At 41.3% G+C, this 27266-nt stretch overlaps 2 protein-coding genes across 6 annotated transcripts in view; both read right to left on the reverse strand.

The window, feature by feature from the left end:
* Positions 1–27266, reverse strand: part of mettl24 (methyltransferase like 24) — a 356006-nt gene that overhangs the window by 134847 nt on the left and 193893 nt on the right. The gene's annotated exons all lie outside the window — the stretch shown is intronic.
* wasf1 (WASP family member 1) overlaps positions 1–27266 on the reverse strand; it is a 113626-nt gene that overhangs the window by 4522 nt on the left and 81838 nt on the right. For 2 of the 4 annotated variants that reach the window (XM_049589408.1, XM_049589409.1), the window contains exons 6-8: positions 9753–9809; positions 8793–8956; positions 253–432 (exon numbers count right to left, since the gene is read on the reverse strand). In XM_049589408.1, coding sequence (XP_049445365.1) covers positions 253–432; positions 8793–8956; positions 9753–9809 — 401 coding nt within the window. The remainder of the gene's footprint in view (positions 1–252; positions 433–8792; positions 8957–9752; positions 9810–27266) is intronic. The other 2 variants (XM_049589411.1, XM_049589410.1) reach the window with 2 other exon arrangements.

Consider the following 27266-nt stretch of genomic DNA (forward strand, 5'->3'; position numbering starts at 1 on the left):
GTTTTATGTGTGTGTGTGTGTGTGTGTGTGTGTGTGCTTGTAAATCTGACACAAGGTGAGATACAAATGATTTTTCACACTTGAATCTCCTCGGCACCAGATGAGCAGGATTAACTTTTTTCTCAGTCCAATAGGTAACTGACTGGCGAGCAACTGTGGGTAAGCACTTCCTGCTGTTTACAACTGCAATGCAAAACCATAAAGTGTGACTAAAGGTTTCCGAAGGGGACGTATAACTGTCTCCTGTCCCACCTGATCACAGAGGGTGGCTTGATCTCTCCCAGTGGGTGCATGAGGGGTGGAGGCGGTGGAGGGTCGTGGGGCCGCGAATACATTCTGTCCCCGGTGCGGTTCAGCAGCTCGTTCATCTGGCTGTAGGGCAGCGCCGCCAGCGAGAAGGGCCCGTCCAAATGTTCCATGTACAAGGGAGCCCTGAGCAGAGAGATATGTTGTCCTTAACTCACAGTTTGTTCGGTTCCTTTGAACTTCCCTCACCCAGAAATTAGTTTTTTCCTAGCAGAACTCAAACGTAGTCAGCTACATGTTAAAAAAAAATTTCACCAGCAAAAAGACTAGTTAGAGATGTTCTGACCTGATACCTGGCCTTGTGGCTCGTCCAATAGCTGTTTACTACTTACCCTGAAACTAAATCCTTGCATACTGAACACACTACCGTTACTGGTGGGACTTTGCAGTGTCAAAATGCTGCTAATATGGCTAACATTATGCTAACGGCCAATGTTAAACCATTTACAGTAAACTAATTATTTTTTGCTGCTCTATAACAGTAGTTGCCGATAGCTGCACACCTCAACATACTGTGTAGGCTACTTTTTTTAAAGCAGCAAAGGATATTTGATTTCTTGGAGCATCTGGGGCACTTCTTATACTGATACTGGTATCGAAATAACTCTACTTTTAGTATGTCAGTTACTCACCGTGTATAACTTTGCATTTGTGAAGAAAACTTACTTATTGTCGTATGGCTCAATGGTTGACGGAGAATCCAAAAAAAGTGAACATTGAATTGAATTAAGTTTGTAAGTAAGTATTAAATCAATTTTTGTGACATTGACATCTCAGTTACAACAGCAGAATAAAATAATGAAATAATTTTTAAAAAAGAGCTAACAAGTTTTGGGGCGTCGGTGGCTTAGTGGTAGAGCAGGTGCCCCATGTACAAGGCTGTTGCTGCAGCGGCCCGGGTTCGACCCCAGCCTGCAGCCCTCTGCTGCATGTCACTCCCTCTTTCTCTTCCCCCCTCACACTTGTCTGTCCTATCCATTAAAGGCTAAAAATCTAGCTAACGAAACAAAAACTTTTTGGGTAAATACACATTATTACAGCCTAAGGATTAGTGTATCTATTGATTATCATTCCAGTCCAGTGTTGTCTTTTTGAGTCTTGTATTGAGTCCATTATTACCATTTTCTTTCAAGTTGTGCTTCTTGTAGTCTCAGTATGTGTTTAAAGCAAGGACTGGGTTTAGCAACGTAACTATATCAAAAGCCCTTTCTGACAGGAAACTGAACTCAAAGTGAAACTTATCGACGCTCTTTTCAAAGCCAGACTCCATTGACAAAAACAGTAATTTTACCTTGCTACATGTGGGACCTGCTGGTCCACTATCAGTTATTTAGTTTGTATTATTGTGTAACTTTGCTGTTTGAAAGCGTTAGATCGGATTCACCAAAGTCACACAATAACACAAACTAACTGATCGAGGCAGCAGTAGACCAGCAGCTCCTGTGTTCTGCAGGTAAAATTACTATTTTTATCAATGGAGTCTGGCTTTGAAGAGAGTAAAGATAAGTTTCACTTTCAGTTCAGTTCCCTGTTGGAAAGGGCTGTCTGTTTGAGAACTAGTAAGCATACCACTGAATAAATTAGACCTGGATTATACGGTTCAAGTTGTGGGTGAGTTTGTATATACATATGTTTTGATATAGTTTTGCTCTTGTTAATCATGGTCCCTGTCCAATTCACCTTTTTTGGATTCTTCGTTTGCTGTGGAAGTTTTCTTCACGAAAAAAACGTGTGAACGTAAAAACTGCCATTTTGCTGGTGAAGTACTTTTTTTATTGTAAATATGTTTTATTGGTTTTCAAAGTCTTTATCCCACAAAGAAGAATACAAAACATGTTTATTTAACTTCAATTCAACCATTCCTCCCCCGCCTATAAAGAAACCATATTCATCAAATACGCTGACAAATAAAAATCAAAATCCCTGATTCCATGCCTACCACTCTGCCCACCCACCCATAGGATTACAAGTTACAAAATACACCCTACCACCCTATACTTTATCAAGGGGTTTCTGCAGCAAATCAGAAAAGTCCAAAAAGGGGCTCCATATCTCAATAAAGGTTTTATAGGACCTTTTGAGTGTGTGTTTGATTTTTTTTTTTTAACTTTAAGAAATACATAACATCTCTGACCTGATAAGAAAAGAATGGGGGAGGGTGAAGTATTCCTGTAAGTGACCTCCCTACAGTCAAGCAATGTCTCATGTCCTCATCACACCTTTTACTACAGCAGTAAGCACTTCCACCACAGAATAACTTCTTTACTTGTAACTCTCCTAGATACATTTGAATAATGTGTAGAAGCTTGAAGAGGTGGAGTAGCAATTTCACAAGAAAAAACAAAGATGAGAGAAAAGTAATTAAAAAATGAGCATGATTTTACATAACTAAGATTGTGTTTTCTCTTCTGTCTTATCCTGTAAACCAGTGACTCCCAACCTGGGCCCCACTAGGGGTCACTAAAGCTTCACGGGGGGGCGCAGGGCCTTGTTTTTAGGGGTTTATGAAAACTTAAAAGAAGAAAATATATATAGTACGCCTATAGCTCAGCATTTCATTCATTTCTTTGAGCAAAACTAATTAAAATTGTTATTCTTAAAGTTTAGATTCATATTTACTTCTTCTTCACAGGAGAAGGGCAATTGAACACAAGCTTTGCTGACAGGGCCGTCACTGCTGAACAGCTTTGTCCTTCATTAGAAAAGCACTTCAAACAACCAAAGAACTAATGAAACAATGGCCGAGCGCCAGGCAGATGAATTAGTCAAAAAGAAGCCTATTAAATATGTATGGTAAAAAAATATATATAATACAGACAGAGACTTGTATAAAAGGTTTCTAAACTACTCCTCTCTGACGTAACATTTACAGGAAATAATCTGGTCCAAATTTACCTAAGTCAGTTGCTTTAATTGTACAGTTAACAAGGTTATTGTTATACACTGAATAACATATGAAATACCATGAATTATGTCACTTATTAAGTGGTCGCCTGTTTACTCAATGACAGAAAAAGGCTGGGGACAACTGCTGTAAAACATAGAGAACGATAATGATTCATCCCCAGGTTGGGAACTCTCAGAGTTAATCACATGTAAATGTTTCTTACCATTACACGGAGCTGGTTTAAAAGTTAATGTGGTGCACGCGGGGTACAAAAGTCTGCTTTAAATCACAAAATGTGCAGAGTTAATTTTAGAAAAACATCTTTTCATGATCAATCCTGCATTTAGGCGGCAGAGCTGGTGGTGGGAGGTAATTAGGAAACATGTTCAAACTGGTTGAAGTTCTTTTTTGAGGATTAATGAGATTTTACACTTTGAACTGATATATATAACATTGGAGACGGCATCACGCTTTCATCAGTGAAGCTGTGGACCCAGCATCTGATCCAGATATTTAACCACAGTGAAAATGAAATACAGAAAGTCGCATCATATATATTGCACTCCACTTTGGTACAGGTCAAGGCTAAAAACTATTCTTCCACAGTGGATTAAGTAGCTTGAAGATGATTACAGATAATCTGTTTCTCTCTGTCTCTTTTACCTGTTATGTATACTTTTATTCAGGAGCAAAAACATGCCTCAGCTACACAGATTAATCAGACAATGCTTTATAAATACTCCTGAGCTGCTTTCATGGTCCAGGCCAGTCTGTCCATCACAGACACTCTGGCTCTTTGGTCACAACATCAAGGACTGTGCATTCACGGTCATCTATACAGGCTGACACTGCAGTATACTCCCTCATCAATATTCTGAGAAAAAGATTTTATGTCAGCTATTCATGGAACTGACAAACCCAAGAAAACCACCTCTTTGCATAAAAACCTTTTTCTTATTAATCACACTGACTGGCAAGGAAATTATTGAATATGAGCGTCATTGGTGCTCTGAGGCACAATAAAGGCAATCACAGCTGTGAGGAACCTTAATCATCGCTGTTGTTGCTCGAGTGTAAATTGCAACAACTCGTTCTCTGTGGAGTGGGCACAGTATATTTGTGATTACTTCCTGCTGAGTCAGTAAGTGTTCCTCCAATCAACATGCCTGAAGCTCATTGATATTTCGAATCAAAAGTTATACTGTGTTTCTATGGTTACCGGGATGTAGGGGTGTAATTAACAAATTGCATTTACTCTCATTACTGTCACAAAGTTCTTTTTTGTATACTTGTACTTTTGTGAGTGTTTTTAAAAAATATTTTATTTATTTAAATTTTACTTTAACTGAAAGACGTCGTCAATTATCGCGATAACACCAGTCACTTCCGTCAAATCGGTGAACTTGTTTTTCACGTCGTCATTTTCAGCCATAACTATACAGTTTAAAAAGATATAGTTAAACACAAGGGTCCGACCTCTCTAACGTTTCTTCGATGCCCATTTTATGTGCTGTGTTATTTTACTAGCGTCCTTATTAAACCAGCTCTACCGGGACGGAAGCTGATGTCAAACGGCTGTGGACGGGGCCGCAGCAAAACCTAATTAATCCACTTAAAATAGTCCCACCTAAAAAAAAAAAAAAATCACTATCAGTTAAAGTGTACGCTATATTTAGGGTATTTTCACCGCTTCATTTCCCACACTAACTGATGGAGGCAACGGTAAACCAGCAACTAATGTGCTAAAATTACTGTTTTTATTAATGGAGTCTGGTGACGTTGAGATAACGGCTCCAGTTCCCCGTCGGAAATGGCTGTATGATGGCAAGTTAAAAAAAAACGATTAAAATACTCTGAATATAGCGCATACTTATATTTACTTCTTTTTATCTAGGCCGTTTTGCCTGAAAAAAAAAAAATTAATTGAGGCGACGTCTCCTCAGTGCCGTTTTTTTAATGTACGTGACGCGGCAGTTTTCTACCCGGAAGTAGGTGTTAACAGACATTGTGATTCGGTCTGTTGTCCGTTACAGAGTGAAAACAGAAGTCACATGAAAATGTCATGATGAACTCTGTGAGAAAGGAACAAGATATGGGAGATTGATCAGCGGCTGCAGGAGGGCAGAGCGTCACCTGAAACCGGAAATGGTATGATATACAGTAATTGTGTTGACAGCTGAGGTGCCATTGTACTGCAAGAAATGAACATTCACTCATTCTAACCGCTTCATCCTCTTGAGGGTCGCGGGGGGGCTGGAGCCTATCCCAGCTGACATCGGGCGAGAGGCAGGGTACACCCTGGACAGGTCGCCAGACTATCGCAGGGCTGACACATAGAGACAAACAACCATTCACACCTACGGACAATTTAGAGTTATCAATTAACCTAGTCCCCAATCTGCATGTCTTTGGACTGTGGGAGGAAGCTGGAGTGCCCGGAGAGAACCCACGCTGACACGGGGAGAACATGCAAACTCCACACAGAAGGGCTCCCACGCCCGGGATTGAACCGGCATCCCTTTTGCTGTGAGGCGAGAGTGCTAACCACCACACCACCGTGCCGCCCAAGAAATGAACAAGCAGTCAAATTAAAGATCACACTGGGTGTCATTTTATTGCAACACCTGGCGAGCACATCCACCATGTTTGTGACCTGAGGCCTGAGCTATGAAGTAGGGTTTAGAGTCAGACAGGTAACCTCAGGGTTAACTTAAAACCTGGTTCTCTTTTTACCAGGGTAAATCATCATGGTAACTTAAGATGAACAGCTATCCTGCTCTTTTTTATTTTATTTGATTGGGATGATGCAATTACAAGTTCCAATACAGAGTATAAGACATTCTCTGTGCAACACACATGATGTGTTGCACAGAGAGAGTATAGCTATTGCTAATTCAACTCTTGTCCCTAGTTGGGCTTTTACATGAAGCAGGTTATGTTCAGATTACAGCCTGTCATCACCCCAACTACTGACGAATCAGATCACTGATGACAAAAGTATCTGGACATGGCCAAAGGTCCAGAGTGACAGGTAAAAAAAGAGCAAGTTTATATATTTAATCAGTCAGTAGACTCATTCTATTGTTCCAGGGCTCCAGAGCAGTATTGTAACTTATGCAAAGTTTATTTTATTCTGCAGTGATAGCTGACAGTGTTGCTATTTTAACACTCTGATTCCATCACTGCAGCTCAAAATATCATGAGACACCTACATGATGAGAACTAGGAAAAACAGATATTATTTTATTAGAAAAATAATCCACAAACTGTTACTTGGCTTATGTTATTATAAAAGCAACATTTTGGTTAGATAAACCTCATCAGTCATTCACTAGGCTCCTTTTCCTTTACTCCAGGAAAATATAAAAGAAGCAAAGGTCACAGCCAGACTTTGGTGTCAGTTCTACTGAAGTCAACAGGGCAGGCACAGCAAATCGCACTTTAACCCGTTATATCTTTGTTGTGTCACCTCTGACTGAAACATCCTTGGCCTCCAAACAGATCATGACTCTGTCCAACTGCTGCATCTCAGCCTCTGCTGGACAGAGCCGTGATCTGTTTGGAGGCCAATAACAAGGAAAACAAACACGCATATTTTCATAAAAATGTCAGCGTGCATCAAGTAATGTGGATTTTTAATCACTTGAAGGTAAAACAACAAAGATATGATGACACCACATTGACTCGAGTCTGGCTCCTCGTACGCTGTCACTGACACCATGACTTTCCTTCTTTTACAGTGTCCTTGTCTTTACTTCAGGAGCACAAACAGTCTGGCATTACTCCAAAGTCTTTTATGTGAGACATATTCAGAGTAGTTTTGTCATCATCCAACCTAACAGCAAAAAATATTCTGTACTAATTTCACATATATTAACACCTACACGGATTTTAAGTCTTGGCCTACGTTTACATTTCACGCCGATGACTTTGACTGTCCCATACACCAAAGATTCCCGCTGGTGATCACTGTGACCATTTCATCTCATATAATAGGAAGTAGCATACTTCATTGATGGTTCTGATGATGTTGCCTGTAATAAACACCCCCACATCTTTAACATGAATACACTTGTGGCTGAATAGGAAAACCCAGAGTTGACTGAACTAGTCGATAACCAGCTTTGTAGTACCAGTTATCCAGATGACCAATGTTAATGGTAGTCAAGCAAGACAAGGAAAAGATATCCTGGGTAAGTTGAACTGGCTTCGTAGCACAGGCCTCAGTTCCTAAGGGTCTGGCTGACATGTTAAATGCCAAAATGCTCATCATGGTGGATCAACTTCTGTGTTCCCCGAGAGACTTTTACCTCCAGTGAGGTGTGTGAGGACTTTCTGCTGTTCGTGACTGTTAATCCCTGATGTGACTGCAGAGCCTCATTCAGCTGGAAAGTGAAAACTGGAGCGCACTGGGACCAGAGAGCCAAGTGGACTGGTTATATGGTGCTTCGAGAGTGAACGAGCAGAGGAGCTGAATGTGGAGCAGACTGAAGACTCCCAGGGGGCCTTCACACAGGAAGTGAGTACAACAACAAACTTAATTTTACTAACTCTAGAGATGAGAACGTCCTTGCATTTCCTTGCAACGTGACATGGCGTTGCATGAGTGTTTACATAGCTCCTTTGTTGTCAAATGTCTTTGTGGCTGCAATCGCACATTGTTAATACATGTCCATGTTATCTGCCTTGGTGATGTTTAATTCTACTGTTGACAGTAAAAGAAGTTTCAGGCGATTTATGCATCTTAATACTGCTTGTTGCACTCGCTGAGGTGTCCACAGCTCTTTTTAGTTATTGCTGGTCTTTTTGTTTAATTGTCTCTTTTCTGGTTAATCCCAGTGAGGCTTCACTGAGGATGCTGGTTGTTTTTTTTATAATTAATAGTCAGCTGTGTGCCCAGACTGCAGAGTACCATCTGAAGAAATGTAATTTTCTCTTGATTTGGACAGAAGGGCTCTTGTTGCTGATGTTGTTTCACTTGTGTGTTGGACACAATTTAATGCAATTTATTTTGTAGCTTACCAAAGTTCTTTAATTTAACAGTAGTATCACGTCATCATACCCCCAGACTCCCTTTTAAAATTGAACGCAGTAAGATTTAGCCTAGTCATTTACATTTACATTGCCCTACTTTTATTTAAGTACAATTTGAGTCCTTTTGCTTGAGTAAAATATGTTTAAAGTATCCGTACTTTTACTTAAGAACAATATTCTAATTCTCTGTCCATCTCTGCTAGCATGTATGTGCACGTTAGTCCCATCTTCAGACTTGTAAAACGTGGTGGAGACTGTTGGTGAAGATTCTCAGTCATCCAGGTCACGTTAATCATAAATGCTATATTGTACATCTGTAAGGGTTCACACCCACACAGAGTTTAAAGCCGTTAGAACTTAAGAAGCCTCTTGGATGAGAGGCGAAACGTCTTGAAGAAACTCAAGCCAGTCCAGTTGCCTACGAGCAAGCACTTACAACTGGTGGAGATTGATTGACTTTCCTAGATTAAGACATTGTAATTGTACGCCTAAAAGTATAGACCTAAATGTCTATGAGAATCTTGACCTAGTTACAAGCAATATCTGGACAGCCACTGTGACATACCTGTTGTCGTGGTAACCTGCAGATCCGTTGGCCTCTCTGTGTTTGTCGTCGGGTATATCCTGGGCGAGTTCTGCGCCCAGTGCCAGTTTCTGCCACTCCTTTTTACGATCGTGAGGCGCCCGCGGTATCTTCTCCGGCTCCTGCGGACGGTCTATCGCTTTCAGCTTTTGGCAGGGAGGGTGATGGCGGGCGTGGGAAGGAAGGGCAGTATGGGATGATGGTGATGATGGTGTGGGAAGAAACGGTTAGAGGGAAGAGGCGGATGTGGGAGACGGTGAGAATCACAGAGAAGAGGTGGTGTGTGGATGGAGAGGAGGAGATGAGAGGGAGAGAGAAAAGGTAACAGGTTAGCTGTTAAGTAAATTTCATTTGTCATCTTATAAGAGAAACAAACAGTGACTGCCTGCGCTATAACAACAGGCTCAGGCTACAGATGGTGAAAAGAGAAACCTGAGTAAAAGAAGCACTTTATGATACACGCACACAGTCAAATCCATATGATAAACATCGATCTACGTTGCCAACTCTGGACATTCACACTCTTTTCTGATGCTAAATGCTCCCACATGTGCTACATAATTATTCCTCTTAAACAAGTCACCTCCATTTTACAAAGCAGCTACTGCCAAAACGTATATACATTATAAACTACATTTAAGAAAATAGTGTCGCACAATCTTGAGAGCAGGGAGTGCTCATTGCCTGATTTGGACCAAATCAATGTAAAGTTTTTACTGATGCATCGAGCTGAGAAAGAAGTGACAATTTGGGCAGATTTTAACATATTTACTCCAGTCCACTGACAAACAACACTCCCTGCTATCCAGACTTCAGCATGACTGACTGTCAACACACACACACACACGCACACACACACGGCTGTAAAGAAACTGAGCAGCGAGCTGCTGTAGCAGAAATCACACACAGTGTTTTGAAATAAATCGCTGTATTTTCACATACCTGCCCTGGAAGGTCTAAGTACCTATAGACCTGATCATACATGCGGGGGTCCTGCAACTATAAGAACAAAAACAAAAACCACAAGAGAAGCACCGGGGGTGAGGGGAGGGGGGTCCAAAAAAATCAACACGGCACAGGATTGAGCACAACACGGCTGCACACAGTCAACGGGGGGACAAAAACAGAGTGGGCGGTGAGAGAAGGTGGGACAAAAGGGGGAAAGAGGGGAAAAGAAAAGTGCTGTTAAACAGAAAATGACAACACATGGCACAGCTCGGGGGACGTCACAATGCAGGCAGGACGCAGCGGCACACACAGTCCAAACACACACACACAAACACACACACAGAAAGAAGGCTGAGGTAGAAAGAGAGAGATCTCACTGGAAAGCGAGGACAAACTACAAAGCTGTGTTTCTACATATGAGGAAACAACTTTGAAACCTACGACAACAGCTCACACTGAAGAATGGCATGCAAAATACACACACACACATGCTTCAACTCAAAATAACACATCAGAGGTTAAAGCACAACAACACTAACATAAAGATGGGAGTATTTCACAGATCAACTAAATACTGATGTGAAAGAATCAGTGAAGTATCCTGAGCTACTTTATGCAGTCATATTAAAAAATAAAGACAGTCCTGACATAAACAATTCAATTATTACACATTTTCTACCGTTTTGAGGTGAATACTTTTAGGTACAAGTCTGGTAATATTCTGTATTATCAGTTATGTGTGAGCAGTAGTAACAGTCTCAACCCTTAGACCTCTGGTTTCATACTGAAGATAGAAATCTAAAAAAAACGGGTCACAAATTTATACTTTACTTTTTAAAAAGCAGCTGAATGATTTTCTAAAACAGCTGGACACTGTATATTGTAAATGTTGCAGACATCACTCAAACCGAGGTAGTGCCTCTGTTGGAAAACATTTTAGGTGCACGCAGGATTAATTTAAAATAAACTACAGTGCCAGTGTTCATTGTGATGAAGGACCACATAACCCAGTGCAAATCGTGTCTCACTGATGTGTTTTTAATAGTTTTTTGATAATGGAGCTCTGTGGCCCAGAGGAATAAGATACATCTGTCTTTGGGTACACAGACAAGACCTTTTCCTTGGCACTGAGTCAAACCATGCTGTGGCAATTTGCACCTCCATTGTCAGTTTAAATGTGCTGAGTTGTGTCTGCACCTGAGATTGACCATCTCTAGAGTTGGGTCAAAGGTGCACCCCACCACCTCCAAATGGGTAGTGGTGACGTCTTGTTGACTGCAGTCAACCCCTGACGATACCCCCTCTACCCATCAGCAGGTTGCAAGATGTGAGAGAAAAACATTTTTAAAATTCTCTGTGTGTTCTGCTCTCAAAACTTTTGTAGCTTCTAACTGAATCTCTGTGGTTTGGAGTTTAGTTTCTCTCCTGCGTCGCCATTTGTGCTTTAGATATCTGCTTTAATTTTCATGTTTGCTTTCAGCTGTATGGAGTTGCGTTGAGTTACAGCTGATGAAAGCACAGCATTTTCTTATTTTTGCTACTTCACTTTAAAAGCTTTTAAATAACAAAATAATGGTGGACTTTCATTATGAAGAATTTATTGATATTAAATATGTTTATCACCGAATTCGCAATTCTTTGTCAGCAGCTTTTCTTACATAAATACAGGTCTACTTGGGTACCTTTGGCCGTGGATCAGCCTGTTGCTTTTAATCATCATCACTCAAGACAAGTCGTCATCAGTTAAGAGATTAGTGTGAAAGATTTAGGGGGATTTAGTGGCATCTAGTGGTGGGGGCTATGGATTGCAACCAGCTGAAACTTCTCCTGGATAGAATTCCCTCAGTGTTCATTGTTCAGGAGGTTTTTACTGGGAGCGGAATTATCCGCAACAGACCAGGTGATTAAAGCCACTTTATCAAAGTGTTTTGATAAAGCTTCATCAAAACACTCATGAAGCAGTTTCACGTTAAAAAAATCTGATTTTTTTCCGATGCTCTCATGTGGGAGGGGCCTCTAACTACAGTGGACGATGTGAAAACACGAATGTCCCTGTCAAGAGCCAATGTTTGGTTTGTCCATTTTGGGCTCCTAGAAACATGGTGCTACAGGGCAACGAGGACCCAATCCCTATGTAGGTATAAATGGCTCACTCTAAGGTGACGAAAACCCAATTCTTGTTTTGAGGTGATTATACGCTAAAGAAAGCATATTCATTATATTATATTTAGACCAATGTGTCTCCCTAAATCCGACACACTGAACCTTTAAAGACACACCTCAAGCAGGTAGCCCTGCTGTAATGGAGACGCAAATCCCTGTTGTACTGGGCTGACGCAAGTCAAACTGACTCAGGGCCAAGCCAGCACGAGTATAAAAAAACCCTAGGACAATACTTGTCAGTAGGATCAGTGCATTGTTGGTTTTAGTCTTTTCATGGGATTTGTTGACAGAATAAAAAATACATAATACCACCAGACTTATCCTTTAAGCGTTGCTCAGTATAAAATCAGGTATTAAGCAGGCTGTAGTACAGTACACATTCTACAAACTACCTTTACACAAACACATAACATTCTCTCCCTATTGGCTTTATGATTTCTAAGATATCAAACAGTTATTGCAATCCTGTTTCTAGTAGCAGAAACATCATACAGTTTGTTTGTGAGTGTACACATTTGTGTGTGTGTTGTAGTGAATTATTTCCGCAAGAAATGTTTCAAGGTAATGAACAAAAAAAGGCCTTTCCTGGAACTCTGCATTTAACCAACACTAATCAATTTCTTTTATGTCACTTAGATCCTCCAGGGTGGCGTAACCTGCTCATTCAATAACCGTGTGTGTGTGTATGTGTGTGTGCTGGTCTTCAAGTGGAACATGCTGGCTTGACAGGCGGCTGATTCAACACAACGTGGGTTGCAGACAGCATCTCCTCTGCTTTGGCTAAACGATGTTGATTTTGCCCGTCCACTGCTGTGGCCCGGCCGCTGAGAGTGAGCATGGGCATAAATCCTAATGGTAATGCACATTGATTAGGTTCTGATTCATTATGGCCCATTACCCCTGATGAGGCACTGGCTGAGGGGAAGCCTCTGCACTCTAACACACACACACACACACACACACACACACACAGAGAAGCGACCACCTCTTTCTCTGCTCCAGCACATTTATATATCTGGACTGACAAACTGAATATCATTTATTTCAAACATGAAACAGCGATGCACCCTGACAACGCTGCCTGCCGAGGCTGAAGGAGCTGCATAAGAAGGTCAAATACTTTCACTTATCGTCCTCTGCCATTTTCCGAACTGTGCAGAGCCTCGAAAACTCTGCTGCCATTTCTGGGAGATTAGTTTTAGTCCTCCTAACCTCTGACTTCTGGAAAGGTTTGCAGTTATCGTGTCTTGGCAATATTTAAAGAGGCATTAGAGAGCACATTTGCAAAAAAATAAGCGGGCATAGTGCAGTACTACTTCATAGACTTATTGGGTTTTGTTTGATTCATGTTACACTGTTTACATGCACACTAACATTCCTGTTATTCTGTACATGACAATATTTTTAAGTTTATACATGTCATGTAAACAGCATATTTTGTTTAAATATTCTGGATTAGGCCTTTTTCTGAATGTAGCATTTTCTGATTACAACATGTGGGATATGCTGATATTGTTCAGGGTTTAGAAGCATTCTTTGGACGAGTATAGAACGGCATTAGGGACAGTTTGCAATACACGGCCTCTTGCCTGTCTACAGTGCATGTACACAAACCAGCTCACCTACAGTTAGCAAGGCTGGTCTGATGAGTCTGGATTTCTGCTGCCACATTCAGATGGTAGGGTCAGAATTTGGTGTAAACAACATGAAAGCATGGATCCATCCTGCCTTGTATCAACAATTCAGGCTGCTGCTGGTGGTGTAATGGTGTGGGGGATATTTTCTTGGCACACTTTGGGCCCCTTAGTACCAACTGAGCATCGTGGTGAAAGATGTGGTGGAACAGGAGATTCACATCATGAATGTGCAGCCGACAAATCTGCAGCAACTGTGTGATGCAATCATGTCAATATGGACCAAAATCTCTGAGGAATGTTTCCAGCACCTTGTTGAATCTATGCCACCAAGAATTAAGGCAGTTCTGAAGGCAAAAGGGGTCCAACCTGGTACTAGAAAGGTGTACCTAATAAAGTGGCCGGTGAGTGTAGCTCTCAATGGGTTTTAGGATATGCACTACTATCGCAGTGTTGGCCTTTTCAACAAGGTGACTGATGGAATGAAATGCGAGGCTGCATTCATATGGTTGAGCAAGTCCACCACCGGTGGAAAACAGTGAACTTTTTTTAAGCAAAGAAGCAAAATAGCACAAGCAGCTCTAGCTGTTCCACTTTTCCATATTTTGACGTGATAAACAACATGTTAGTGCACGTCAATCGGAGTATGCACAACTGCATGTAAACAGGAATATTCATTTTCATTAGCCTGTGAATAAGGGACGTAAAACTGGATATTTGGGCAAGGAAACACACAACACGTAACGCCACCAGACAAATATCTGTACAGCAGAGAGCATCACAGTGACAGGTTTAACGCAGCAAAGTGAAAGTGAAACGGGCAGTAAACAAGGCAGTGAGGTAGACTGTGTTTGTATGAGAGAAAATGAGAAACAGTGTATGTCTGCATGTGTGTTTGTGTGTGTGTGTGCATGCACGCGTTTGTCACAGCCGTTATAAATGTGGCTAATTTCAGAGGCTGTGTGCCTCTGCAGGGTCATCATCCTTCATCTGAATGGACTGGTACTGGCAGAGAAAGTGTCGCTGTGTAAGCACTGCGAGTGTGTGTAACACAGCAGTTATAGATTTATGTTATGTACAGAATGCGTTCTCTCTCTGTGCACATATTCGCACTTGCTGGTATGCGCAACTTGGTGCGTGTGTGTGTACCTGTGTGTCTGTCTGTTTGTGTGAATGTACAATGTGACACACTCAGCAGAACTGCAGCCATGTAACTGCGTAAATAACCCCCGCAGGGAGGCCCGCAGAGGCACACAGCTGCCGGACCACCCTGCTGCTGACAATAACACAAGCCCCTCATACAATACACACATTACTGCTGCTGCTGATCTATTGGATTTGGGTTGTTCACACTTGTACAGTAATTATCTGAGGCCACTGATTTAACTGATGCATGTAATAAAAGAATCATTATACAATTAAACAATGCAAAGGTGTGTCTGTAGCTATTACAATTTGATATGTATGACAGAGGAGAGGCAGACATCGCTGCTCAAATGTGTTTCAGAAACAGTGCCTGTGAGGCACACAGGTCATCTAAAGAGGAATCCCATTCCAACAAAAGGTGCAGTTAATTCAAATCCACAATCAACTAGCATATGACCGAGCTATCTTGCTGTTAGTGAAGTGCCTACTCCATGGCTGTGTCTCAATTTCCTCATTTTCATAGCTTCCTTTCCTACTTTATAGATACTAACGTGCAAACTGACAGGTGTTTTGAATGACGGTTTAAAGCATTTAACTGTCTGACATTATAGGAAATTTGATTATATTTCAGGTTTGGCTGAGACTAGACATAGACGAATGAATGAATCAATCAATAAATAAAGGGGTATATATAAAAAGGTTAAAAAAAAAAAAAGGTACGATTGCGGAATGGGGTGACAGATTTCGCCTTTAATCCAGCAGTGGAGGTAGTGAAAGCGCCAAATCAATGTCTGAGTTAAAGGGATGGCCAGCAGGGCGGGACGGGTGTGATGTTTTGATGACGCTTTATATGTGCGACCCACCACCAGGAGGTTTAAAAAGCAGCTAGGAGCAGTTAGCAGCTAACTCAAAAAAGAAGAACACTAGGTGTAAATGTCTGCATATTGGGGGGGACAATAAGGTCCGGAAGTATCTTACCATCAGAGGATGAGATCAACTGACAGATTAACAGGGATGGTAAATGACTGTGACTGCTATATTGTAATTGTTAAAAGTGCTGGCCAACACGTATGTCGCATGTCATATGTCACACTAGAGGCCGATTGTGTTAAACGCCACCCCAATTTTGCTTGCAGAACGCCGGCATGCTATTTGAAATCACATGCTGGGGTGACATGATGCTGCCATTGTTTGGTTCTGTATAAAAAAAGCAAAGCTGGCGTAACGAAGGGTCTTCTTCGTGGCCATATTGTGGGATCTTTGTGTAAAAAGGGCTTCGGATTACAACACATGCAGGAGGGGGGGAACCTGACTTCATTCTCTGCTCAGGATGCCACTATATCTTTACAAAGCAAATTGTGCTTTGCCTCTATATTAATGCTCTGAATGTTGCATACAGAACCTTTAAAGCAGCTGACTTCTGCATTTTTTTTTAACTTCAGTGACAGTCCATGCATTAACCTACAGTTTGCAGTGTGTCTTGGCCACAACTGTCAGCATGTATGGCAGTCATTTTTACTACAACCGAATGAAGATAGAGCTAATGAGAACTCTGAGTGCCAACCGGTTTACCTTCAGTTGACATAGTGTGACACTTGCAAGGTGTAAACTTGGATTACCCTACATCCCAAATGATGTTAACGGAACACAAGGCCATGTATTAAAACTCTGTAACCTGTAATTGAGCAAAACTGCACAAAAAACAACTTCGACTCCGAGTCGAAATTCTAAGACTTGGAGAAAAACTACTAAATTTAGTGGGAGTCCAACAGTTTTCCCTTTATTTGAGGATGACTGACTCCTAGTCTCCGATCCCTAGGGTAGAACTGGGATGCAGTCAGGGCAGGTAAATACTGGAGGCTTGTTAGTTGTTAAGGTGGAGGTGGAGGTGGGGAGCTCAGCTGTCCACAGCAAACCAGAGGGAGAGTGGATAGAGGGGTGAGAGTGAGTGAGGGAGGGCTGCAGGCTGCCGCGTGGGGAGCAGATGCTCTGGCGGAGTGGGGGGAGAGAAGGCAGAAGCTCTTACCTCTGGGGGACTGAGGAAGGGAGGAGGGGTTTCAGAGAGGACTCTTATGAGGCCATTGGGACACACAAGATAAGGCATTTCCAGCTGCACAGAGTTAGACAGAGTTAGACCAGGATTCAGAAAAGAGAATGTGAAGCAAAGGTTGAAAGAAGACAGAAGAAGAGAGATCCTAAAGCAGTATTTCCACAACTTTCTTTCTACCATGACACAATTCTGGGGCACCAACACTATCCTATTAACCACTGCAGCATTGACAAATATCACACCCATGTTCAGTTGTCTTCATGTGGCCTGAAATAGCTGACATTATCACATACTTTAAGTGTGAAATTTGATTTAATTAACATGAAAACGGTAAAGGCACACTGAGTTTTTGGTCTTTCTCCATGTCTTTATAAAACACAAGTCAGCCTTCAAGTAGAAAAGGGGAGCAATAATGCAAATGCACCATCTGCAGTGGCACACTTGATCTAAACCAGGCCAAAGCAAGAAACTCAGTCAGTACGTTTACATGTACACTAAGGTTAGAGCTCAACTAGGCCATTTAATTGGACTACTGTCCTTGTCCTGGTATACAAGCACGGGAGGGGAACTGATTTAATGACCAAAGTATGTCCAACTCAGTTACCATAGGTGAGGATATGATCCCTGTCAACTTGTTAGCATTGGACCGTTTTCCAGTTGACCTGTTACGTCACAGACCAAACAATTGACAAACAAATTAGCTACGGTTAGCTAGCAGCAAACTGGTACCATGGTGGACAACTTTACAGTTCTGTACATTTCGTCCATCAAAAAAATGCACAGCTCTGGATCTAGATTTCGCCATGTTGTTACTGTCTTCTTCTTATGTTACGCACTCAATGCTTTCGACTTAAGGGTCAAAGCCCGGGGCGGAAACTGTGGAGCATGTAACGGGTGCCTTGACCGGTTTGGTCAGATTGACTGTATACATGCAGGAGTAATTCAACTCCCAATCGCGTTATCTGGGTGTTTCAGTCCGGCTTTGATTTAGTATGATTTCCGTTGGACTAACAAGTTTATGCTAACATGCTCCCTGTTGAGTTCAGGATCCCGTTCAAAATTCTCATTCTTACTTACAGACCATTTCACGGTAGACTCCCTCTTATGTAGCTGAACTACTTCACCCGTACTCTTCAGCGTGCTCTCTTCGATCAAATACCCTTGCACTCGCGTAAAGACACGTGATGATCAAGCTTTTGTGGCCGTAGCACCTAAATTTTGGAATGCTCTGCCTGCTCCCTTACGATCTGCTGACTCTATGGTTTCTTTCAAAACTCAGATAACGACATGTTTGTTTAGACAGCCTTTTGGGTAACTTATATGTACCAGAGCTGTACTTTTTCAAATTTTGTGTATTGTTGTGTGGTGTGAATTCTTCTTTTTTTCTTGGGTGTGTGCAAATAGTTCTTGCTGTGCACTTTTCAAGACATGGCTCACATAGTCATACAGTCTCTATGATTTCTTTCTTGTTAAGTATTACCCTTTTACTGTACTTACATGTATTTTAAAAGACCGGTTTTAGTCGGAATAACTTAATAAATTTATTTTCTTACTTTCTTTCTTTTCTTCTTGTCCTGCCTCACTTTCAGTAGCTGCGCTTGCACCTGCAATGATGGCTAAAAGAGTGTGTTCGTTGAAAATGCATGTATTTTTGGAAAACTGTGAACTTTACGCAGCAGTTTGAAACTTGCAAACTTGAACCTGAGCGTCTTTTCACTCTCACAACAGTTAACAACACTTGTTTTACGGTACCCAAGGTTTTATGGCACCTGGCATGCCAACCCAACACCGGCATATCTCTAGTACTATTGACACTTCAGACAACATGGCTGCATGTACTGGTGAAGCCAGTTCATGTGGATATTTTATAGACATTTATTTACAAAATCAGTACAGATTTCAACAGAAAAAAATCTCATATTTTCATGCTAATTTTATCAGCCGGGTCTGAAAAACGAGTTTGAATGTTGGCAATGAATCTGAAATGACACATTGAGTTGAAGCATCCCAGCACTCTTTGCAAATATATGCAAGTGAATGATGATCACAAGATTTCATTTATTTTAAAAGCGGAGGGCTTCAGCGTGAATTACTTTTTTTTGTGGGGGACTGAGAAATTCAAATTTCAAATTGTGAACAATGAACATGAACTAGTTAATGTTAATCTATGTGAACTGAACTGTGAGCTAGCTCTTGTGAGGTGTGAACATATGCAACACTGATTAGCACACTGGCTGAATACTTGCTTATTTTAAGTGTGCAAACATATTCCTGTCCACTTCCATAACTCACATGAAACCATCTGGCATGTTGCACCATCTAAATCCAGTTTGCTGTTTTCACACCTGTCCCTTGGAGCAAAGCATCCACATGGTGGAGGCCCTTTAGTGTGTATGCAGCAGAGACTGCAGTGTCATGACGAAGCACGACTGTGCATGATTTAAACTTCATGTGATCTTGCCCACAACTGTTGTCATTACTCTGCAGCTGACTGATCAATGTAGGAGAACACACCAAAACTCATCAAAAACAATTCAATACATGTCTTTGCTTACATGCAAACTGCTGCTTTAACGAGGTGTTTGCGTATAATCTAAATAATGATAAGCATATTTCTCAGTCCTCATGTGTAAAAAGGTGCTGTTTAAGCAAAAAATAATCTGCTGTTAAAATCAGAGTCATTAAAAAGCTTCTCTCTGGACAGAAACAATCATTTGGGTGGCAGGCTACGTACAGTTACTGTAATTATGGACTCGGCTGGCTGAAATAATGAACATGCATATTCTGTAGCAAGAAGATAATATTTGTAAACATGACCTTTAACGCAACGATGTGCTCAGTATGCTGTGTTTTAATGATAGTTTAAGACACGGTTGCGAAAACATCATGATGAAAGGTGAATCAGTTTCTCCGCCTATTTGCGTGTGCTACGTGTCAACAAAACAAAACGCTGATATTCACTACAGAGTCAAATCATGTGGATGAAAGTTGCTTATTTATTTTTTGCATTTGACTTTACAGGACCTTTTCAGTAATATCTTCTCCTAATCCAAATATCCATAATGATCTAGCGACGTGTGTGTGTGTGTGTGTGTGTGTGTGTGTGCGGCTGCTGTGGCCCGTATCAGGGCACTGTTCAGGGTGTCACTCCTGGTCCATCTCTGTGTCTCACTGCTCAGAGCTTGCTTTCTCAAGTGTCTAGGATGGACCTGAGCAGTTACCATGGCAACCCCAGAGAGAGAGAGAGAGAGAGAGAGAGAGAGAGAGAGAGAGAGAGAGAGAGAGAGTGTGTGTGTGTGTGTGGGGGGGGGGGAGTAGGGGGTTAAAAGGCTTGTGCAGTTTTTTTCTGGAGAGGGTTAAGATAACTTAACATTAGAAATTTGTATCAGAAGACAGTAATGATGAGACATGACGCTCTTTGAAATAAGGATGTATACAGGGAAGTGCTTTCTTGGCATTTCATGATATTTACAGCAGCTTTTGGCTCCAAGTGAAGAAAAGATTCTATATATTACCAGAGGCTTTGAATGAAAACATTTTGTGATGAATGAAAAGCCATTTAAAACTGTGAAAGACCTTCCTCACGTCAGACCTAAACAACCTGATGTCTGGTTAAATGTGCTGGATGTTTTCTGATTCGTTATATTTGACAGGACAATGCATCTGCAAACTTTAGGACGGTGAATCTGTTGTGTTGTGAAGAGTTGCTCTGGTGTGTTGAGAAATTTAAAACATAAATACATATATATATGAATTGGAAAAAGGTAAATTGCCTATGCTCTTGTCGTCAAACTGTTACCTAACGGGACGCCCTTCCATACTCTCCGTTAAGATTGCTACTAGGTGACACATGCCTTACATCAGACTAAGGATTAATGTGACCTATTGATCTGACGGCTCATAATTCCTCAGCCCTGTTAGTCCAAAAAATCTCCCACTGGACCGAAAGCCCACTTATCCAACAGCTAGTTACACAGAAACAAAACCACATTGCTCTACAGGGCCATAACTTCAAGAATACGCTACACACTCTCCCACACACAAGCACAAGACTTATTGTTATGCAGAATGCTGCCACACCATACTTTAGGGTACAAATATCAGGGTAAGCCAATCAGGGGCATAGTGAAGCTGAAAACACACCGGTGTAGCAGCGCGTCAAGTGCTGCCCCTAGCACACACTGGACGCTTTGCGTTGCAGCTCGTCAACAGACGACCATGAAAAACTATTACTACTTTAACTGAAATATCTCCACTTCCTCCACCTTTTCCATATCTTTCTCACCTGAAGAGTGGATCTCCAGAGCTATGACTTGCCAGGCAATGTCTTTTTTGGCCACTGTCTTTATAATGACGGGATTCAGGGTTGTTTAGCATGGGATATTTCTCGACCTCAGCAAGGAGTCACAAGGGACAGTAATTAGGGGTTGAGGATAGGAGTCGAGCTGCTATGGGAGCTGTGTGTACAAACAGAGAGCAAGTAGGGGAAATATGCATTTAAATTCTGGAGCGGTGAGGCTGGAAATAGGACAGTTGAGTAAAGTACCGGGGGCCGTGCGTCCAGCAGTGCTGATGCACATCTTGCCACTGGTGGTCTCGGTTTCTACACTGAAAATAATAGGGGCAGATTTTTTGATGCATGTTCTGGCCTTCAGGCGGGTTACGCCCTCCCCACTGTCGGAATGCGCAATGACTAATTAGCCATGAGTAAAACAAATTTTTGGAGAAACGGCCCTTTAAAGCAATGTGCATTTGTTTTCAGGATACCAGGCTATTGGAAAAATGGGCTTTCAGTCAAAAGGTACATTTTTTTTTTTTTTTGACAACTGGAGCTTCAGAATTATAAACCTGTAGCATAGCACCATGCAACTTGGGCCCTCTAAGGTTGAAGCACTTCTTTATAAACAAAATGTTCAATTTATGAGTGTTGGCCATTGTGTATCATCGTCTGGAAGTGACTTACATTACACAAGTGTGCAGACAGACATCTTGTATGACTCAATTAAGTACATAGTTTTTTTCTGAGCTGTTTTGAAACTGCTGTTTTATTGTTGTCTGGTTTGATACTCTCCTCAGTTATTGGCATTGCAAATTTAATTCCATGTGGTCATTTGATAGTTTGACATTTTGCAGTTTAATCTGGGTCAGTCACCTGTGATTAGGTGGAAAAAACCTAACACTGACACAACAATCAATCAAGCTGTCTCGTTAACATTTAACAGTGGACGCCCACTGGTTTTCATGGTGACTGGCATCAGCTTTTTATTTCTTTGACTAAAAACAAATCCAGAAAATATTTCCCTTTCTCTGGACGAGTGTACAAAATAGAGAAAAAAATAAGCCGGAATTTAAAATGTCAATATATTCCATTATGATGATAAGGCATTTGCAGCTGCCTGTGCCTCTGAGTGCTGTAACGAGACAGGAGTGGGAGAGGCAGAGCCAAAGGGGCTTCTCCACAGGGGATCCAGACGCTGGAGACAAACCTCGCTGTAGTGTGGACTCAAACACTGATCTCAAAGAGAGCCAGCCATGCTTTCTCCTCAGGCCTCGGGACTTTGGTCCTGCTCTGTCTGTCTCCTTCTGTCTGGCTCAGCACATAGTTACTGCTAATCTACTGAGGGTGAGGCTAACACAGGAGCTAATGAGATTAGGACACTGTAGGCTTCTTTTCCCGTCTCTCTGCCCTGTGCTGCTTTCCATTTATCACTGGCTGCTAATCTCTGTGCCTGTGTGTAGCACTGCGTGTGCAGATGTGGTTTTAGACCGACTATTAGTGATGTGACTAAGTAAGAAAATGGCTGGTGATTGAATAAGATGAAGTAGGAGATAAAGCATTTTAATCCTCATAACAGAGATCTATTTTCTGTGATGTATGATAGGATCCAGAGCACTGACACTTCACATGAGGAGAGGCAGCTCGGGAATTTAAGTTGTATAAATCTTTAAAATATTATTATAACAAAGAGGCATTACACATCTGTACACTTGCACTGTTGAACATACATCAGTGTATCGTGAGTGCACTCGTCCACTCTTCACCCAGCGAGTCATTCGATCTGGTCCTTCGACATTCTGGACTAAAATATTTGATTTGTTGTCTTTCCTCTGAGGTGTAAGAAGAAACTCTGACCTGAGCCCATGAACTGTGTCTCCCTGTACACCAGCTGAAATCAATTACTTGTGCTGCTCACTGGAAGGCATCCAAACCCCTTTTTCCTGCTTCACTGGATTCGAGGGTGCTGTATCTAAAAAAAACCCCACAAAGCAAGAGTTCCCCAAAGACAAGCTCCCGATCTCTTTTTATCAGACATCTAAGAATCTCTTTATGTGAATTGTCTTTTGATTGTTGACCTTCTACATTAGAAATTCTGAATACCATGTAGTGTATGTCCATCTGCTAGGGCTACAATGTCCTTTCTATTACATTCAAAGCTTCTATTGAAGTTTTCAAATGAAATTTTGAATGTCTGTTGTATTTTATGACATCACCAGCCTAAAACCCTTTTTTTTTTCCCACCCTCAAACAAAATCCTCAATATGAAAGAAGTGATTCATCAAATTGAATAAGTATTTTTATATTTCACATTCTTTTCAACATTCTTCAGTGAATAAATGTAATTTATGGTTAGGTTTATTCACTCAGGGTTCCCATATATTTTCAACAATGAATTTTCAAAACGCCTCGTTTCCCTTTACATATGTGACTGGTGTCCACAGATCTGTAAATATACGGATGATGCCTCTAGTGTCCAACGCAAGGAAGTGAATTTCTTTACAGCTGGATAGAAACCTGATAGAAACTACCTGTATTAGGGGAGCATTCTCGGAACCCATTGGCTGTATTCGGCGTCTGACTTCCGGCAGACGACGATACAGCCTCTGGGGCAGATCCCTGATTTTTTGGCATTCCGGTTTGATCTGGGCGGAGGAGGCAAATTGCTGTCTCCAACTTCCATTTATATATAAGTAAATATGCTGAACCATTGTGATGGATTCAGACTTTGCAGTGACGCCAGTTATGTTCCGCCTCGTTAATTCACCGCACGGACCGTTTAACCTGGCAGCAACTGCAGCCAGCTCAAACGTGATTGGTCAATATCACGCAGACTACAAACAGCCTACAACTGGAAACCAGGGCTCTTCCACTCTTCTTCCGGAGGCAAGATCTCCGGGGTTTGCCTACAGACTCTACATTCACTGAATGAAGAATGAAGAAAATAGCCTGTTAGCCAGTTAGCAGCCTGTCAGCTAAGCTAGCACACTGTCATGCGGTTTCTCCAAAATCCACCGCAAAAGTTCAATTTTTTAACGTACCTGAGGTAAATTCCGGACCATGACATTACGGAGGGGAGGAGTTTCACAGGCACATTAGATATCATGTAGATTCCGACAGAAATGAATGGACTTCTGGTTGCCTCATCTCCGTAAACATACGTAAGTGGAAACGAGGCGTAAAATTTAACCCTGTTTCCATGACTTTACTTAATTAGTTTAAAAATAGAGAGGCAGATCAATGGATGTGGCAATTTGAGCGCTGTTTGAAGTTGTCTTGTAGCTATACAGATGCTTGCCATGGTGGTGGAAGTCATGTAATCTGGCCTTGCTATGGCAGACGTCAAATATGTGACAACGCTGGCAGTCTTTTGGTTGTCTTGATCCGTTTAGCATGACTGACCAGAGCTGCTTCCCACATGTCAACGTGAAAAGTTTTGGAGCAGAGCTTACATTCAATGCGACTTGGGTCTACCTCTCCCTTGAGCCATGTATTATATTTGTCGTTTGAAAGCCATATTTACGCCATTATTAGACACAAACTAGGCATTTTCAGATCAGCAAAGTGCTAGTGCTTGCTAACTTTACTTGATCATTAGACATTCCTGCTGCCATCTTGCTGCATATGCCAACGTATATCATGTGATACCAGTGACATTTTAACAGGCACATCAGTCGTAGTGCAAGTCTGGATTTTAAATTCACAATACAGGGATCATATGTCACGTAACATTAGACATGCTTTGAAATTTTCATGAACGTACTTTAACAAGATCCAGATCATTGTATATTTAAAACTTTTCCCAAAGCATTCTTTCAATTCCAAATCATTTCCAGGCCTGGAAAACAGTTTTCTCTCCAAGAATTTCATGACCGTGGGAACACTGCTCATTAATTTGATGCTCTCTGACCACACTGAATCTGTTAAATATGCCCTTGTTACAATATGTAAACAAACCCCATCCCTGTGGTGTACTTTTTAAACAGCAAACACACCTTTTTCACTGGGATATTTCCTGGAAATGACATGCAATATAGCCGACAGCAAGTAGCCTTGCTTGTTATTAGCCATGATAGTTTACCAGAAACATTCAGCTGCCTGTCAATCTCCCTCCAGCCAGCTGCCACCTTATTTAGGTTTTTCTTGTGAAATGAGAAGGTATCATAGAAATAGCTCCTCATTTCATCTTTGCAAATCAGCTGTTCCTCATTCATTCTGGTGCTTTTAAAGTAAAACACAGGAATAAATAGAAACACAGTGTCCGACAGAGGTTCAGCTCAAAAAAGCCCAGTCCAGGTAGGACATTCAAGAAGAGAACAATGCAATCAAGCTAATTTTGTTGCTGATGCTTGTTCGTGTCGCATACAGTTTGGACACAGGATGAAATACGGGGTTTAAACAGAATGAATAGACATGCAAAAAAAAAAGCCTTTTAATGTTGATTAAGAATTTGAATATCAACGTTATGAATAAAGCTCTGAAGCTTCGATCTATTTGGTATGGACCTACCATGTACATTTTCTGCATTCATATTTTTTAAGGTTACCTTGAATTCCTCTTCCCTACCTTTTTATTTTTTACTTTTTTTTTTTTTAAATGTGACCTCAGTGAATGTGACGGGAGATCGAAAAACAGTTCTGCTTTTATAGCCATACAATATGCACAGCATATTTACAAGTTTTCTGTGTTTAAAAATACTTCATTACAAAGCTTTGCCAGAATTGAACGTTATTGTTAAGTGACTTTCGGTGGGGTCATATTGTGATGATTATCATACTGCATTTTACAAAGCGTGATGACCTAGCAGGTTTTGTACTTTACATTTGATGAGTCTTGTCTGGAACACATTGCGTACACTTTTAATTGCATTAAATGTCAATTGCATAATGTTATATGTGGCTTTACATACATGTCCTGTATTGTCACATACAACATATTTAAATATCTCTGGTCATAATGTGCGGTGAAAATAATTCCCACTGAGAATGTCAGAATCAGATATAGGCCAGGTAAGGCATTTTAATAGACAACAATGCAATCAAATTGATTTTGTCGCTGTTGCTTGCTCAGGTCACATTCAGTTGGAACACCGTGTAAAGTCGATTGCCCAAACGAGCATAAGCTAGCGTTATACTTATTTATTAGTTTTTGAAGCAGCGTTATTATGCAAGTAATTCTACTGACGGGCCTTATTTTATTTGGAATAGAGTACCCGAGGACTGAGTTCTAAAACCTGGAAATGAGTTAGCGTCTTTGCACTCTTGGTACCCTTGGCTCATAGTTTTTTTGGATTTGTTTTTGGTTTAATAAAACAAAAATAAAATAAGGTCTGTGTTTCAACTAGGGCATTAACAGAAAAGTCGACTTGTCACCCCCCGGGAGGAGTCGCCAAGTCGTGTGTTTTTTCCCTCTCTCTCTCTCTCTCTCTCTCTGTGTGCTTGTGTACGGAATGTAGTCGCTGCCTCTGATTGGCTTACGCTGATACTTTATCCTTGACTTAACCAAAAGTCATAGTCACTTTATAAAAAGGGCGGTAACGTTACTTGGCGTGTAGAGGGGAAATTAACACAAGACCACAACAACACAAGAGACATGGCTGCAGAGAACGTAGAAGGTGATAGGCCTGAGAAAACGCCTGAAGGCCCGAACATACTCGGGTGGAACGTACGCGGAACGGACTTCGCGGAGGTCCGCGCGGACTCCGCTCCGTGCACCATGTGACTGCTTGGCATGTATTTTTTCACATTGCGGGGATTTTTCAGACATTTTTACAGGAAACTACAACGCGGAAATGCGCTCGAGTATGTTCAGGCCTTGAGAGTGACAGACACACATCACATGTGTGGAGATACTTCACTTTCCTCCACCGTGTCAATGTGATGACGTCATCAAATGACTTGTCGACTTGACTTAGACTTTATTGACAGATAAGTCGACCTGAAAAAAATCAAAGTCGTTAATGCCCTAGTTTCAACCAAGCTTGAGAGACTTCATTTTTTGTTCTACGACGTAAGAGATGCCAGTAAATACCCCACTTGTGAACTTTGAAGGTTTTATTTGTCTTAAAAATGGTGGTTGCTAACAAGTGGCTAAATGAGTCTTCAGAAGGTCATCGCCGTGGTGGCCACGTTAGTCATGCGACCATGTTGTAGTTCATTTATAGCTTAACATTAGGTTTTTACTTTTGATTATTTCATTTAGGCTATAAAAATTATAAAAGTGGTCTTCATTTGTGAATG

Source organism: Epinephelus fuscoguttatus, linkage group LG11 (assembly GCF_011397635.1).
Source record: "Epinephelus fuscoguttatus linkage group LG11, E.fuscoguttatus.final_Chr_v1".
Lineage (NCBI taxonomy): Eukaryota > Metazoa > Chordata > Actinopteri > Perciformes > Serranidae > Epinephelus > Epinephelus fuscoguttatus.